This window comes from Penaeus monodon, chromosome 11, assembly GCF_015228065.2.
Source record: "Penaeus monodon isolate SGIC_2016 chromosome 11, NSTDA_Pmon_1, whole genome shotgun sequence".
Classification (NCBI taxonomy): domain Eukaryota; kingdom Metazoa; phylum Arthropoda; class Malacostraca; order Decapoda; family Penaeidae; genus Penaeus; species Penaeus monodon.
In genome coordinates, this window is record NC_051396.1 from 34,866,540 (window position 1) to 34,882,973 (window position 16,434).

General features: G+C 40.4%; 1 protein-coding gene across 1 annotated transcript in view; it reads right to left on the minus strand.

The window, feature by feature from the left end:
- Window positions 1-16,118, minus strand: part of LOC119578946 (transcription termination factor 3, mitochondrial-like) — a gene marked incomplete at its 5' end in the record, with an annotated part of 19,057 nt that extends 2,939 nt beyond the window's left edge. Inside the window, 2 exon segments of the mRNA XM_037926627.1 lie at window positions 286-408; window positions 15,663-16,118. Coding sequence (XP_037782555.1) covers window positions 286-408; window positions 15,663-16,117 — 578 coding nt within the window.
- Window positions 16,119-16,434: the final 316 nt, after the last annotated feature.

A 16,434-nucleotide genomic window follows, 5' to 3' on the forward strand; every position in this document is an offset into this window, starting at 1 on the left:
GAGAGAGAGAGAAGAGAGGAGGAGGAGGATAGAGAGAGAGAGAGAGAGAGAGAGAGAGAGAGAGAGAGAGAGAGAGAGAGAGAGAGAGAGAGAGAGAGAGAGAGAGAGAGAGAGTGGAATATATATATATATATATATATATATATATATATATATATATATATATATAGAGAGAGAGAGAGAGAGAGAGAGAGAGAGAGAGAGAGATAACCCTCATGTCCTTTCCATATAGCTAAGTATGACTTTGGAAGATTTCAGAATTTTCCCAAACCACATGGTACTTACATGAAGTGCTGCTTCATATCACGCTCCAAGTCCAGTTTCAAGATATATGAACTGATGCCCTTTCTCTTTTCCCATTTGCTGATGTCAACTCCAAGCTTCACCATTTCTTGAAGTGTAGCAGATCTGAAGTATGAAGTTCATTATAAATGGGGGGAAAGCGGAGTGCAATGGGTAAAAAAAATCTTCCTGGTTTTCTTAAAATTTGGCTATTTTGTGTATTTCAGCATTCAGCACCTTTTAATGCTAAATCCATGGTTCATTGGCATCACTGTTGGCCAACACTGTTGCATAATTTGCGATGAAAGAAAAATATCATCATCATTATCATCAAGGGGCTAACGCCGACGGGGGCGCATGGCCGCATCCACCCTTCGCTTCCAGCCACGAGGATCCCTCGAGGCGAGTCTCCAGGCAGGCACACGGCCCATCTCTAATTCCTCACGACAGGTCTCGTCGAGCTGCCCAAGCCATGATCTCCTAGGACGTCCCACAGGTCTCCTCCACCCAGGGTTGTCTCGCAGAGAGACAACCTGATGGGCAGGGTCGTCCATAGGGAGGCGAGCTAGGTGGCCATATAGCCTGAGTTGGCGATCCCGGATTATGCAAGTAACAGGTCCCATGCCAGTCTCACGGTGTAACCGCCGGTTGGACACGTGGTCCTGCCAACTGTACCCCATGATCCGGCGAAGGAACTTGTTACAAAAGGCATCAAGGCGAGACTCCAAGACACTGGATAGCTTCCAAATTTCGCTTCCATAGAGCAAAACTGACAGTATCAAGGCCTTGAAGACACGCAGCTTGGTCCTTCTGCATAGGTACCAACATCTCCAAACTCTCTTGTTGATCGAATTCATGGCTCCTGTCACCAGACCAATCCGTCTACTTACTTCCTGGTCTGACAATCCAGAGATATGGACTACGCTACCAAGGTATGTAAAACTTTCTGTAACTTCAACGTCCTCGCTGCAAGCATGGATCGACTGAACGGGTTCGCCTAACAGGCCCCCAAAGTCCTGAATCTTGGTCTTGGTCCAGGAGACCTCTAGACCTAGGGGCTTCGCCTCATTGCTAAATGCATCAAGAGCCGCCACAAGTGTCTCCAAGGACCCAGATAGGATAGCAACATCGTCGGCAAAGTCAAGGTCTGACTTAATATTGCCTAGTGTTGCTCCACACTGACTTTGGCTAGTAGCTCTGCCCATTATCCAGTCCATACAAGTGTTGAAAAGTGTTGGTGCAAGGACACAGCCTTGCCTCACCCCTGAATTAGCTGGGAAGAAGTTTGACATACCCCCACCACACTTTACAGCACTTTCAGTACCAGTATAGAGGCTTGCTATCAGGCCAATAATCTGTGTCGGAATTCCCGAGCCTCAGGATCTCCCATAGCGATTCCCGATGCACCGAGTCAAACGCCTTCTTGAGGTCGATCTAGGCTGCGAGCAACCTACGACCATAAGGGTTTATTTTTATTATCTCTCTGTTTATATATGATATAAACAGAGAGATAGAGATCAACAGGATTAAAAAAAAGGCAGGGGACCTTAATTTATAAAAAAAAAAAATAATAATAATAATACATAAATCGGCGCATTTTCATAAGCTTTCAATTAATACCGGCAAAATTTAAATCATTTAAAAACTGTTTGCAAATAGTGGTACAGACCAGATTGTTTTTTCCCCTTAAGATTGGAGATGTTTCAGTTAATTTCCTTCAATCAGTCTTTATCGTTCAATTACTAGAAAATACATTCATTTCTCTTTCAAATGCTGCTTGTTACACGGAGATATGTCCAAGTTATAACAAAAACAACAAAGTGACTCCTATTTTTCAGAACATGACCCAATGCAGAAATGCGGTTATTGCAAGTATCAGACCATCTGTGTTTTCATACATGTACAAGTGTTAATATGTTTGTGCATGTCTCTATGGAAGTATGTATACATGTGTACTTGCATACACATGTCCACTTGTACATGCATGCGCATGTGTACTTTAGTGAGCACGTGTGCGACTGTGTGTACATCTGTGTGTATACATGTATCTATGTGTATATATGGGTGAATGTGTACAAAATAACCGGGAACACAAATACAAAAAGGTAATATTTCTGTTCATTTTTTGAATCTGTCCTTTGATGAAAATTTATAAATTACTCAACAGTAAAACTACACACATTTCTCTTTCAAATGCTGTTTGTTGCATGAAGAAGGCTTGGCTGGTTCCCGTGTTACAACCTTAAACTAAAATGGTATGCGGTCCTTGACAACATGACACATGCATAAACGCCGTTATTGTTCATCTCAGACCACTTGTATTAGTGTTTTCTAACATCTACATGTGCTTACATTTACACATGTATGTGGGTGTACATGTACAATTACGTACATATGCATAGTTATGTATATAATGCGTATATATAAGGTACATACGTATATACATACATATAAAGTTGCGGAATTATATTTCAGTACACTTGCTGGGTCCCACTTTTGTACAGCGCAAAAAGTATTTTTATGAATGAGGCAAAACCCCATGTTGTTTGTAAGAAAGTGTGTGATTGGTAGAACATAAATGACCAACAAGTGTATTATCATTTTTTAAAAATTATGTAAACCATTTGATCTTTCGTTTTCTTCAAACAATTGATAATAAAACATGTAGTATTAATTACCGCTGGCTTTGTTGCGGGACATTTTTCAACGCGATGGTTGTTTGTTTATCGAAATGACAGCACCTATGTAGGTGAGGCGGTAGTTCTCTCTTCTTTCAGCACAATTTTCAAATATAGCTGCAGATTTCTCGAAACATGAAAACGCTTCATTCTTTATACATCAATGCGTAGCAGCTAAATCAAATAAAAATTCCCGATACCTTTGTAAATGTATCTCGTGGGTCTTGCCTACACCATTTTTTTTTTTTTTTTTTTTTTTTGCTACTAAGCACTGCTTATATAAACAGAAAACATGCTGCATCATATTCTTCAATACAGAACATTATTTGAACGCAAAACTGCAGGAGGGCTACAAATTATATATATTATAGGATGTGGATAATTCTATTTCAGTTACCAGTGGACCACGTGGCTGTTTTCCACGTGGATCCAAAGGTCCAAATATAACCTTTCACTCAGCGAGGGCGCAAGTGACGAGGTCATCTGATCTCGTTGACCCGGGAGTTCGTCGCCAGCGACCAGCGCGGCAAGGTCAGCCCTCGCCTCCCTCTGGGCGGGCTGACCGCGACCTCCGCGCGGCGCTTTTACCCCTTTAGACAAGTCGTAGCGTGTGTTCACCCCTTTACGTGTGTTTTGCGTTTCTGTCAGCCACTATACTAGAGTACGGATAGCCGTTATATCTGGTGGCAGGGTGGCGCTGTGTCCTTCCCGCTCGCAGCATGAACGCAAACCTTCGAAGAAAATCCGCTCGACCGCTTCAAGACATGGTTAAGAAAAAAAAAAAACACGTAAGTACATGTTTATTTCTTTTCCCTTCCTTCTCCCATACATGTGTTAAGCCGTTGTTTTTTTGTTGGGTTAAAAGGTGCTAATGACAGCAAATGGCACGTTCTCACACTATTCCTTCACCTCAGATCGCATTTCCATGTGATCGAGTATGCAATCAATAAACATGAATATCGTTCGTTAGTTAAGTAATTAATTATTTTCTCTCGTTTTTAGAGATTTATATTGTTTCATCTGCAACGAATTTAATGCGTTCATGATTTTATGTTATCACGAATATCATTTCATTTTTCCTCTCCCTAGCCCCGACCTGGCCGTCCCTTTTCTTTCGCTTGCGGTCACTTTGGATTAGAAAAAGGTTATTTTCCCATCTTGACCTAACCTCACTTTCTCTTTCCTGGTCGGTGGCGACGTGGGAAGGGTCTGATGACCGCGTAGTTTCCCTATAATTTGGTTATTTTTGTTGACGCCTTGGGAATTAACCATAGCATTGTTACATTGCTTTTGGTGACAAGTTCTATCGGCGCTAGAGCGAAGCGTGTAACGCAATTTCATTAATTTGTATTATTTGAATATAGCGTAGGATCTTCCCCCATATCATAGTGCACAGGATTGCCCGATATTGCCCCGGGGTTGCGTAAACGCCTAATAGATCTGCGCTCCGTCGTTCGAAAGTAGGTACAATAAACTGAAGTTAATCGTTCGGCACCTTTTGAGTCGGTGTGACCCGCGGTTATGTCCGTTAATTAATGTAGGACTAGGGTTTAAGCTAGAATCATTATTCGCTTATTAATCACACCTTTCTCACCCTCCTCAAGTCGCTTGCATGTTTTGGGTACACCCCAAGCGTTTGTGTGATTCGTGAAAATTTATATATCCTTAGGGAATTTTGCGAGCGCCCATCACAGATATGCAGAAGAGAGCAGGTTATTTATATTCCCTGGCTCGAGTCGCCTCAATGATTTGGGTATAGGATCCCCCCGTTAATGAGTTTTAATGAGGTCTGGCATGCCTAGCTAGACACGTACCTCGGCAGTTCAGATTTCTGACCCCGAGAAGATTTGCTTGGTAAATAGCTTGCGAATATTTTTTCATATCACCATTCATTCATGTGTACATTCTGTCGCATATCATTATATGTTGAATTCAATGTGGTAGTTGAAATAATTTTAAATAGCTAGCATTGCTATTTTACTTCAGTTTTGTTATAGTGAACGTTAATATTCGTGTTTGTGATTCATTCTCTGTGTGAGGTCACTCTCGCTTTCCCTCTCATTCACGCTAGCTGTCACTCACACATGCATACACACACACCTTCACCTCACTCACACGCAGGACAAAGGTCACTGACCCTTTTCATTAATAGGGTTGGTTGCTGTCTTAGTGCCGACGTAAAGATTTATTATCTATCTCTTTAGCCCGCAGATCCAGCGAACCAGCACCTTTGCCGCAGGTACCAGTCACCCCAGAATGCTGTGCATAGGCGACGCCTGGCGGACGCCTGCAGATCCGGTAAACTCCAGGAGCTCGTAGCGCAGGTATCAGCCGCCCCGAGATGCCGCCCCTGCCCTGACGCCCGTAGATCCGGATGAAGATTAAGAGGACGTGTGGACGCGAGAAGGACCTGGACGAGATCTGTGAGGACGTGTGGATGAGGACGCCGCCGAGTTAGGCCTGGACGAGGACTACAAGGAGGTCTAGACGAATCCGAAGTCAAGGAGGACCTGTGCGACACTTTCGAGGACGGGTGAACATCGAGGACGGACAGATTACACCAAGGACCAGGAGAATGAAAACTACAGGGACGAGCAGCCATGAAGATGCACCAGGACGATGCACGAGAACGAGACGACCAGCCAAGTTAGGTCACCCTTGAAGGCGCCTCGAGGGCGAGGCACGAGTAGGTGGCCGAGCTATATAGGATGTGGATAATTCTACAGGATGTGGATAATTCTATTTCTGTTACCAGTGGACCACGTGGCTGGTTACCACGCGGATCCAAAGTCCCAAATAAGAACCACCCGTCTGACCGAGAGTTCGTCGCCAGCGACCAGCGCGGTAAGGTCAGCTCCGCCCTCTGCCTCCGGGCAGCTGGTAGCGACCAGCATACCGCCTTACCCATACTAGACACGTCTCGTGTGTTTTTATACTGCGTGTGTCAACTCTCAGAAATAAAGAGTCATGCCGTTAACAAGCCAATGTAATTGGGTTCTATACCCGTTATATATATATAGATGCTTTACCACTGTGTGTGTGTGTGTGTGTGTGTGTGTGTGTGTGTGTGTGTGTGTGTGTGTGTGTGTGTGTGTGTGTGTGTACATGCGCGCCTTTTGAAATACGAAGTCAATACTTGGTGATACCTAACAAAACCTAATATTAGCTAATATTATTCCAGAACTCGTGGCGTTTCTCTGAGGAGTCGCATCCACATTCGAACAGTCGAGTGAGAAAATACACGTTTGCTTGTTTCAACTCGAGCAACTACTAGCTGGGTGGTTCCAAAGAAGGTGAATATAGTCTAACATCTTACTCCCAGTACATGCGCTGTATGATATCTAATATCTTGAAAAGGGAATCTTGTTCATTCTAATGAAATGGGCAGGTCATCTCACCCTCTACTTTTATTTGTCATTTATTAAATTTTTAGGTGTAAGTGTAGATAAAAATGACATACTTGTATTTTGTCACAAAATCAGTTTTCATACATTATCTTGATATATTTTAGAATCAATAACTTGTTTTTTTTTCGTCAGAACCAAACACTGATTCAGTAAATAGGAAATATGCTGTTACCATTAACATAGGGCAAAACAAGCATAGTGAATACATGGGTGATTCTGTGTATGTGCGTATGTGCTGAGGAACTGAAGTTGTTTAACATTTTACTTAGAATCATTGATTTTATTGTCCATACACATTTTTAACCCCTTCTCGTAATTCTTGTAGTTGACAAAAAATATATAGCAAATATATATAACATATGTAAGTATATATTTATATATACATTTTGTTTTCTTTTTTTCTTTTTGCCGGGGGCTTCAATGAATTGATTAATTGGTAGGATTATTAATTTCGAAGATATTTTTACTATCGGTTTATTTCCAAAAAAAAAAAAAAAAACGGTAATAATTGTATAAAAGAAAGACCAATAACAGGGGCAGCCATACTTATAATAAGAAAAATGTATCGTTATTCAAATCCTTGTCTAATCCCCGGGAGAGAGATGACGTGCTTATGTGAGGTCCCAGTTTCCAACATAACACTTTCCATTCCCTATTAGCATGACCTATTACCTATTGGGAGGTTCTTTCATTAGTCGTTTCCCAAACATTGAGAATATTCGCCGACATTTTTTTCATCGGGTTTAAGTCACATGCCTTGGTCGTGGAAAGGCATCCGGCGAGTTCACCAACACCATGCATGAAAATCCACCCTCACATATTACAGGTCATATGGTCACCCCCGCTGTTTCAAAGATATTTCGTCAGTCACATACGAAAAGTAAATAATGATAGATAATCATAATATAAAATATGACATAGGGCACTATTAGTATAAATATATAGCTATATTAAAAATTAATCATCTATGAATAAATTGAAAAAAAGTTAATGGTATTTACACCTGATATCTCTAATCCAGCAATGGACTTCCCATGCGCTCTCTACATACTGCTAGGCGAAATGGAGGTGATGTTGGCGATGCCATTTTTTTCAACCTTTCTTTGATAAGAATCTCATGTAGTCGTTTTCTTTACTGTACTGCTTGTTAGCGGGAGCTGTAAGTTGCATTGGTGAAGGGACACCCGGAACGAGGGCGGTTGTTCAAGGTGGCCCTCCTCCTCCCACATTATGCACATGTATACCATCGATCGGGAGATAACCGGCACTGGTTATTCCACTGGGAGAGAAGTAACTTTCCCTCGTCCCAAATGATGCGGCCTCCATTTGCAATTTCAGATTATCTTGCGTTCACTTGAAAAGGTGTCTTTTTTTATTGTCTTCTTTGTTTAGCAAATATCAGGATTAGCCACGAAATGAATATTCAGGAATTTATAAAGATTCATTATCATAGTGATTCAAATTTACGATTTCGTATTTTTTTCTAGATGGTCCCTCTCTCTTCTAACTACTCAAGTTCCGGGTGGACAAACAATCGTTTAGATCACTTTTCACACACCAGGAAATTAGTATTGCTATAGTAAATACATCAAGATAATGTATATCAGTTTTGGCATGGACTGACAAATGCAAGGAAAATATAAGTTGCATTCCTTTACAGATGAAAGTAGAGAGCAAGATTAAATTCCAATTCTGTTAGAATGCGCAAGATTTTTCTTTCAAGATATCAGATCTCATACAGCACATGTATTGGGAGTACATTTTAAAACTTTTCACCCTTCTTGGAACCGTTCCACAGAGAAACGCCACGACTTCTGGAATAATAATAGCGAAAACTATGATCAAAATAATCGGAAAGAATTATACATACTGTTGCGTTACTAATCACAAAATACTGACTTCGTATATCTTTAGACGTTACGCGCGCGCGCCACAGACACACACACACACAGACACACACACACACACACATACACACACACACACACACACACACACACACACACACACACACACACACACACACACACACACACACACACACACACACACACACACACACACACACACACACAGTATCTATATATTTATTGTAGCTCTACTGCGTTAATATTCTATAATGTAAAATATTTTTTGTTTTCTGAATTAGTGCTTTAGTGTTTGGTTCTGGCGAAGAAACTCACTTCATTAGTTCGATTAGCCGCTGGTGCAGCTATAAGAACCATTTACAAAGGTATCGGCGATTTTGAAGATTTTGATTTGATACAGCTGCCATATTGATATTTAAAGCTCAAAGTTTTGAGAAATATGCATTATGATTGACACTTGCTGTGTTGAAAGAAGGGGGAACTGCTGCCATACGTGTTGCCATTTCGACAAACCAGCAATCCCAGGAAATCACATTAAAAATATCCCACTACAAAGTCAACGATAACCAATACTACATGTTTTGTTATCACTTGTGTGAAGAAAACGAAAGTATATGGCTTACATAGTTTCTAAAAACAGATACTAATACACTTGCTGGTCATTTATATCCTACCATAGCGTCTCACTAATAAAAATACTGCTATAATTTACATCGAAGTGGCTATCAGATGTACAAAAGTGGGACCCAACAAGTGTAGTGATACATAATAACTTGTGTATGTAAATTTGTATACATGTGTATGTAAATGTGTGTACATGTTTGAATTTGCGTGCAAACGTATGTATGTGTGCTAAGTGTACCCAGTTTCTATTCTTATGGAATGGTACTGACCAAGGCGAGATAGTGGTTTTATGTTATGAGGTTTATTGGTGTTAAAGTTAGACCAGAAATACTGCCAATGGGTGAAGAGGAAGGTTTTGAAGGGAGGGTACTAGTCAGAGGCTGGTATATGTGAAAATCTGGGTTGAGGGATGTGGACAAGGCAGCGAAGTGTGTGAGGTTATCTGCCTGTTCATTGTCGGGGATCCCAATGCGGCTGGGTAACCTGCAAAAACTGACAGTTTTGTTCTATGTCTTGATGGAATAGCTGGTCCTAAATCTTGTGGATAAGAGGCACAATTAACTGAAGAGATTGTATAAGAGATAAGAGTTTTTGGAGTCAGTGAAAATTGTGAAGGATGAGGAAGGGAGGGAAAACATGCGTTCTTATGGGCAGTGGATCGCATGAAATTCTGTTGTAAGGACACTCGATTCAGGTGGAAGTGGAAAGTTGAAAGCATAGGAAAAAGAGATTACAGCAAAACCAGCCCGAGAAGGATTTGGAGCCATCTATATAAACGTGAGTACGGGAAGAGTGACAGCCATAGTCGAGAGTGAAGAGGATCAGTGAAGTATGGAGACGAGGAAAGTTTTGGAGGCTGAATCCCAGGATCTAAGAGAATCTAGAGGAGTCGAAGATAGCAGCAGTTTTTCTTTTTGATGTAGAGGATGCATTCCTGCCAGGAAAGTTTGAAGTAAAAAATGACTCCAAGGAATTTGCCTGTGGAGCAGAGGTGTAGAGGGTATCATATAAAGAGAGTTGAGGTTGAGGACCTAAACGTGATTGAGATAAAAGAATGGAGAAGGATTTGGAGGTTATGGTCAGTGGCCCAGGAAGAGACTAAAGATACTGCAGATTAGATTAGTTGATGGAGAATAGGTACAGAAGGCACAAATGTATAGATGATAAATAATCTACACACAGGGAGTATCGGATACCTGGTGGTAATGCCTTTACTGCTAGAAGGAACAATGTGGTGCTAAGTACACTCCCTTCTGAGACACCTTCATATTGAGGAAAAGATGAAGTTAAAGAGGCAAATTTGACTCTAAAGATATGATTTCAAAGGAATGATTTAACGGATGTTCCCTTGTATGCCATGAGATGATAGTTGTTTCAGTATGTGGTATCTCCATGTAGCATCATATGCCTTTTCCAGGTTGAAGAAATGGCATGGCGTGAAAAGGCAGTTATGTAATTTTCTAAATGTGCAAGTGGGTCAGCTGTATTTTGAGCATGATGGAATCCAAATTGAGAAGATAAAAGATTGTTGGATTCAAGGTACCATGGTAGGCATAGACTGACCATTCTTTCTAGCAATTTGCACAAACAACCAATTAGAGCAATGGGATGGCAATCTTCTGGGAGGGTCTTAGATTTGTTAGGTTTAAGGAAAGGAAAGTTTCTTGTAGTCTAAATGTTGTTGAAGATTGTCAGTAAGATGAGGTAGATAGAAGATGAAGTTCAGAAATTAGTGTTATGGATATGGAGGAATGGGGCAGGCATTGTGTGGCGTATTTGAACTGTTCTTTTAAAATTGATATGGACTGATATATTTTGCTTGTAGCAATAACTACTCTATGTTGCTTCAATGGAAGTGCTTTGGAGTATTTAGAACTCCACTGTGGAACAGATTTAGATGTGTAATCACAATCACTGTCCTGAGTGCTGCAAAAGCAGCGCTCTGGACAGTGACTGAAATATAAAAACATGTCTAATGTGAAAAATAGGGATGGATGAGGATGAGGGATAGTAGAGAGAGATAAAAGTATGCCAATCTGCTCTATCAAAGCACCAGCATGGGGGGTAGGGGAGTGGGACACAGGAAGTAGGAGAGAGAACAGGAAATTGATTAGTATAGGGAAGGGGGTCCAGAACTGACTAATGAAAGTCTAGATGAAGGGAAGGAGAAAAAAGGGAAAGGTTGAGTCATGAAAAGGTTTGGGTGCGCATGTGACAGTCAGTCTGAATTAAGAGGGATAAGGTCAGAGTTAGAAAGAAAGTGTTCCAGGGAACAGTCTCAGGAAGAAGTGGTAGAGTCACCACGATGTGGCAAAACCTGAAATCACAAACTATGAGAAATGGATGTTGAAGTTGAGAAAGTAAAAGTTTCAAAAGCATTAAAGTCAATGGGTAGAGAAGGAGAACAGTAAATTGAAGCAACTGGTACTCAGTGGTGAAGGTAGATGCGTATGATTGTGCAAGGGACAGTGATTTGAAAGTGAGATCTAGTGTATGGTGTTTTTTGATGGACAAGCATAGAGGAGATAGAATGAGAGGACATGATACAAAATGATATTCTGGAGGATGTGTTAGGCAGGTTTCATGGGAGACATCAGTTGTGGGAGGTTATGGGGTGACGAAGATCAAGTCTGGAAGAACAAAAACATCGAATGTCACTTTGAATGTAGCCGGAACAGGGCAGAGAAACTGGAGAATGGATGAGAGAGAGGAACTTTCCCTTGGGTTATGCTTATGAAGTTTCTAATCTCCTCAGGGGTTAGGGGGGGGGGCCAAAGATTTTTTTATGAGGTGAAGAAGAGATAGGTATCTGAGGAGTAGAGGATGTAGCTGTGGGAAAGGATGTGGTAGATAGGGTGAAACATTTGGATTGCCTGGTGCAATAGGTAAGATGCGGAGTAATGACAGACATACAGGGAATTGTGGATATTGGAATATCTGGATTTAAAATGGAAAAAGTGTTTGACTGGAAGATAGGGGGAGTGGAATTGTGAAGTTAAGGAGTAGGGGAAAGTGGTAATGAGGATGATGTAGAGATAACTTGGGTAGAGGGGATACGAGAGGAGTAAAGGATGGTACTGGAGTTGAGTGATTGAAAAAAACTCATCTGCATGCTTCCTGTCTGGCCTTTCATAGAGTGAGGACAAGTTTGTATCTGAGAACTGCTAGCTCAGACTCAAACTTCTAGGCAGGGTACTATTTAAAATACATTATAGGAGCCACCATTACTGGCACATATACATGATTGTCTAGGGCAGTTTGAACAACTATGACTGGGTTGGGCATACAGAGGGCAGCAGGCTGTGGAGCTACAGTGCTTTGTAGGGTGGCCAAAATGCCAACATTTCTGACAGTGGCTGGGTAGGGGTTGATATGGTCTGACTGGTACATTTCCCCTCCTATATAGTCCCTATAGGGAAGATCATGTCTGCAGGCGGAAATCTTGACAATACTGACGTGAGACTTACAGCGGTCTATGGGGCAATAGTGTAGGACTGTAATGATACTGCATCATGGTCAACAAGGCAGGCAAGTCTGACCAATATTTGTCGCAGATAGGGCAATCAGCCGGGGAAATGGAAACGATTCCAGTATATGTATTAAGGCAGGAGTGGGGTTGGGCAGGAATAGGTTTGTCAGTGAGGTCAACCAGGGAAGATAGTCCATGGGTTTGGGACTCAGATGTAACTGTGACGAGGCATGGACCATCAGGACGACTGCAGAAGGAAACTCTACCTATTTGTTTTTGGAGGCATTGTTGAAAGAGGGTATTATCGGGGTAAGGGGCTGTTGGGCGAATCACAAAAAATCGTTCCCACTTGGCTGGGCTAAATACGGTACTCAAAAGGTTTCTATAAGTGGGAATTGTACAGGGGTGAGGACGGGCGGAACAGGAAGTAGTGTGGAGTGCAATAGTACTGTGGCAATAAGGTTGAGAGGTTGCAATAAGAGTGGTGATAGAAAATGAAGATTATTGTGCAGAAGGTGGGTTGGAGGATATTGGGAGTGAAGAAAAGGGTGTCTTTTGAGGGCTGTGTTATAGTCTGGGTAGACGATTCAGGCAGGGGCGTCATTTCAGCTTTTACTTGGGGGGGGGGGGGGGGGGGGTCGGTGAGCGAAGTAAGCACAATTAGCTTTTTTTTTTTTAGGGGGGGGGGGGCACGGTGAATAACACTCAATTGACTATAGACAAAATTCTAGTGTATTAATGATAAGTTTATATTTGTTATGTTGTATTTTAAAATTCAAAATATAACATTATTCTGGTATTCACGGATATATATAAATTCATGCAAATACAGTTTTATAGAAAAAGGGTGAGTACTGGAGATACTGATATAATCATAATACATACATGTTTAGAAGCAAGCATTTGTTCTTAAACCTTTTGGTTAAGATGTAAATATAGTATTACTGTATATAAATATATCATAGTAAGGTAATATAAAGATCGACGATAACCAGCGGCGTCAATGGGGAGTCGGGGGGACATTTGCTGTACCAGTCTATTCTGCTTTGTATGTGTCTGTAATCAAATTTAATTAGCTCTTAAAAGTTATTGGGGTATGGCCCTTGGGGGGACAGACTTTGCGGGGTGCAAACAGAGTCTTGGAAGGGCAACTGCCCCCCCCCCCCATCCACATTGACGCCCCCGGATTCAGGATGGGTTAAATTGACAGCACGTGTCGAGGCGAGGGGCAGTGAACGGAGCCGTGATCAACAGAAAGGGGCGGTAAATAAGAGGAGTTAGATTCAGAGAGGCTAGTATGTAAATTATACATTATTGTAATTAAATGTATGTATTTCATTATACATTAAATATTAGGTAATACTTATAACTACTTTCTCGTCTGTCTTTTAGCTACAACCCTAATTGAGCTTAAATGGTTACTGATGCCTTAATAAGGGTACAAAATCTTTATTACTGGCCATGATAAGACTGATATATATGGGGAAAATAAAGGCTTCACCACTCAAGGTCTCCATGAGGGTTAAGGGCTAGATTAACCAAAAGAATACCGTGCCCATGGTTCCCTGATGGCGTTCAATACTGGCAAAAAGTCAGCCTTTCATCCTTTCAACAAGGCTCTCACACCTTAGGAATTGGATTAAGGCATGTTTGGGGAATATAAGAAAAAGGAAAGAAGAAAGCAAAATTAGTTGAGTCACGGGCTGAGGCCCAAGGTAGGAGAGGTCCCCAGAACTGGGCCTCAGTCTCCCACGATAACAACGGGCAAGGGAATGGGGGGGGGTCTCACATGAAAAAAAAAATAATAATAATATAGCGTATGAAAAACGAAAAGAAAACAGACATCATACATTTTCAATCAAATGTTAACAACTTCACCTTCGTGCAGCTTCCATTCGCTAAAGGATGAATATTCAAAATAATTAAAATAATAAAATAAATGAAGTTAATATAAAAGTTTAAATATTTTATATGATTGCATTTTGCTTAAATTTCCTTTTTCCTCCCTATGAGATTTTCATGTTAATTACCATTTAACCCAAATATTTGTGCAGCCGATGAACAAAAAATAATGTTCCTTATATTTGTTATCCCGTTTCGTCATGAAACGGTTACATTATTGAAACTATACATATTTTATTATAAATTAGACATTATGCAATACTTATAAAAAGTCAGTTGATAAGCGCGCCACTTTCTTGTCCGTATATTAGCTACTTCCCTAATTAAGCTCAAACTATTACTGATGCGCAAATGTTATAGAAAAGGAAGGAAAAAATGTGATAATTAATTATATCACATATAACTCGGTGGTAATCCTTTTTTTTTTTTTAAGTATACATTTTTTGGCGGGAAAATAGATCACGTTTTCCCGCGTTTTTTCCTTATGGCGCGTGAATATTGGCCGTCTTCTTCCTATATGTTAATGGCGCCCAATTCGCCTAAATTACACACACCTTCATTATATATGCTACACAGAGCCTTCATGACTAAACAAGGGAGGACAAATAAACATTTATGCATTAGATTTTAATTCGAATTAAAGATATTCAAAGTGAAAGGTAAATATAGGCAACAGACGGTTTTATCCTTTGTTAAATTTTATTTCATTATCAATTTTCTACTAAGTTTCATGGAAGCATTTTGCGAGTGTAAGTTGTATGCAGTAAACGAATTTAAGGTCATTAACATTCTATTAGGAAATTAGAATGGAATGTCCGTTTCTTCAAACATTTTATTGCGGATTTAATTCCATATATTAAAATATAAGTGACAAAGGCTACTTAGACAATTTTTAACCATTTTTTTAAACTTTAACAACAGGGGTTATACTGATATACATGAATCCAAGGGCATCGTTGGGTGGGTAATTGCCCCCCCCCCCTCAAACTCTGGCTTGTCCCTCCTACTTTTGCCTAAATTACACCTTTAAAGCTGTTGTCGTAGTTTAAAATGGGGGGGGGGGGTCGCAGCACCCTTGAAACTGGTGTACTTACCCCACTTGTTTCTAGATTAAATCCCAGCTCTGTGAACTTTGGATGGCTGCGAATTTATTCGGAAAGCTGTACCAGCTGTGGCATGCACTGCAATGCTCCCCGCCTGAGCTCGATCTCTCAGGCAACGAGTCAAATGTTTTTACCCATAATATCTCATGATATAGACTTTCCAAGGCCAGAACAAAAAGATGTGAAAAACAAATTCTACAATTAAATCACATAAAAAGGAAGAAATAGCATTAGACTGAGAACAGAGAATAGACTAATAATTACTGATAAATAGGTACTGCAATATTTTGATATTAATCAAGACAAAAAACTTCTTTCTTATGACATACCTGTTAACATAAGCAGCTAGATTAAATGCAGGTCTAACTTCTTGTGAAAGCAGATCTATTTCATGTGCATCTTTTAATGGAACAAGTACATCTCTTGTTTCCAATTCTTTCAACAAATTCATTTCATTTTCCCAATTGGAATCTTCAAAATGACTTGGTAAAGTCTCACCAACAAATGACACAAATTTCACTTCCTTATCCTTATTCACAATCTCAAGATCGTTCTTTCCATCTAAATTATATGTTAAATCTTTGGCATAACTCCTGGATTTGGGAAGGAATGTGTTAATTCTGGTAACAGTGCCATTACATTCAAAGCCAGTGTATAATATTTTCCTGTACTTCTTTGTCTGCACAAGTGAACAAGTGAAAACTCTTTTTCTAAGACATGGCACCAATGTATGTTGTATATACATGGCTGTCATCATGGTGGTGGTTCTTCTGCACTGCATCATGCTGGAATTAAAGAGGGGGAGAATTAGGAAGATCATGCTAACAATTAACATATCCTAATACATTTACTATACTGGAAGTTTCAGTGATAATCTCCCTCCTTGTCCTGGTTTCCTTTTTTCTCTCTTTGCTTTCTGTTTACCCTTTTTTCCTGAGAATATGTTCCAGGTCAAAGCAGCATTACCACTTTTGTTTTGCTTTATTCACACCACCTAAGAACATAATGTGCAGGCCATGATCATATCTAGTAATCTATATTAAAATAAAAGTGAAGCTGAGTTTCAGTATTATCAAAAGTCTCAACTTGATGAGACGTAGA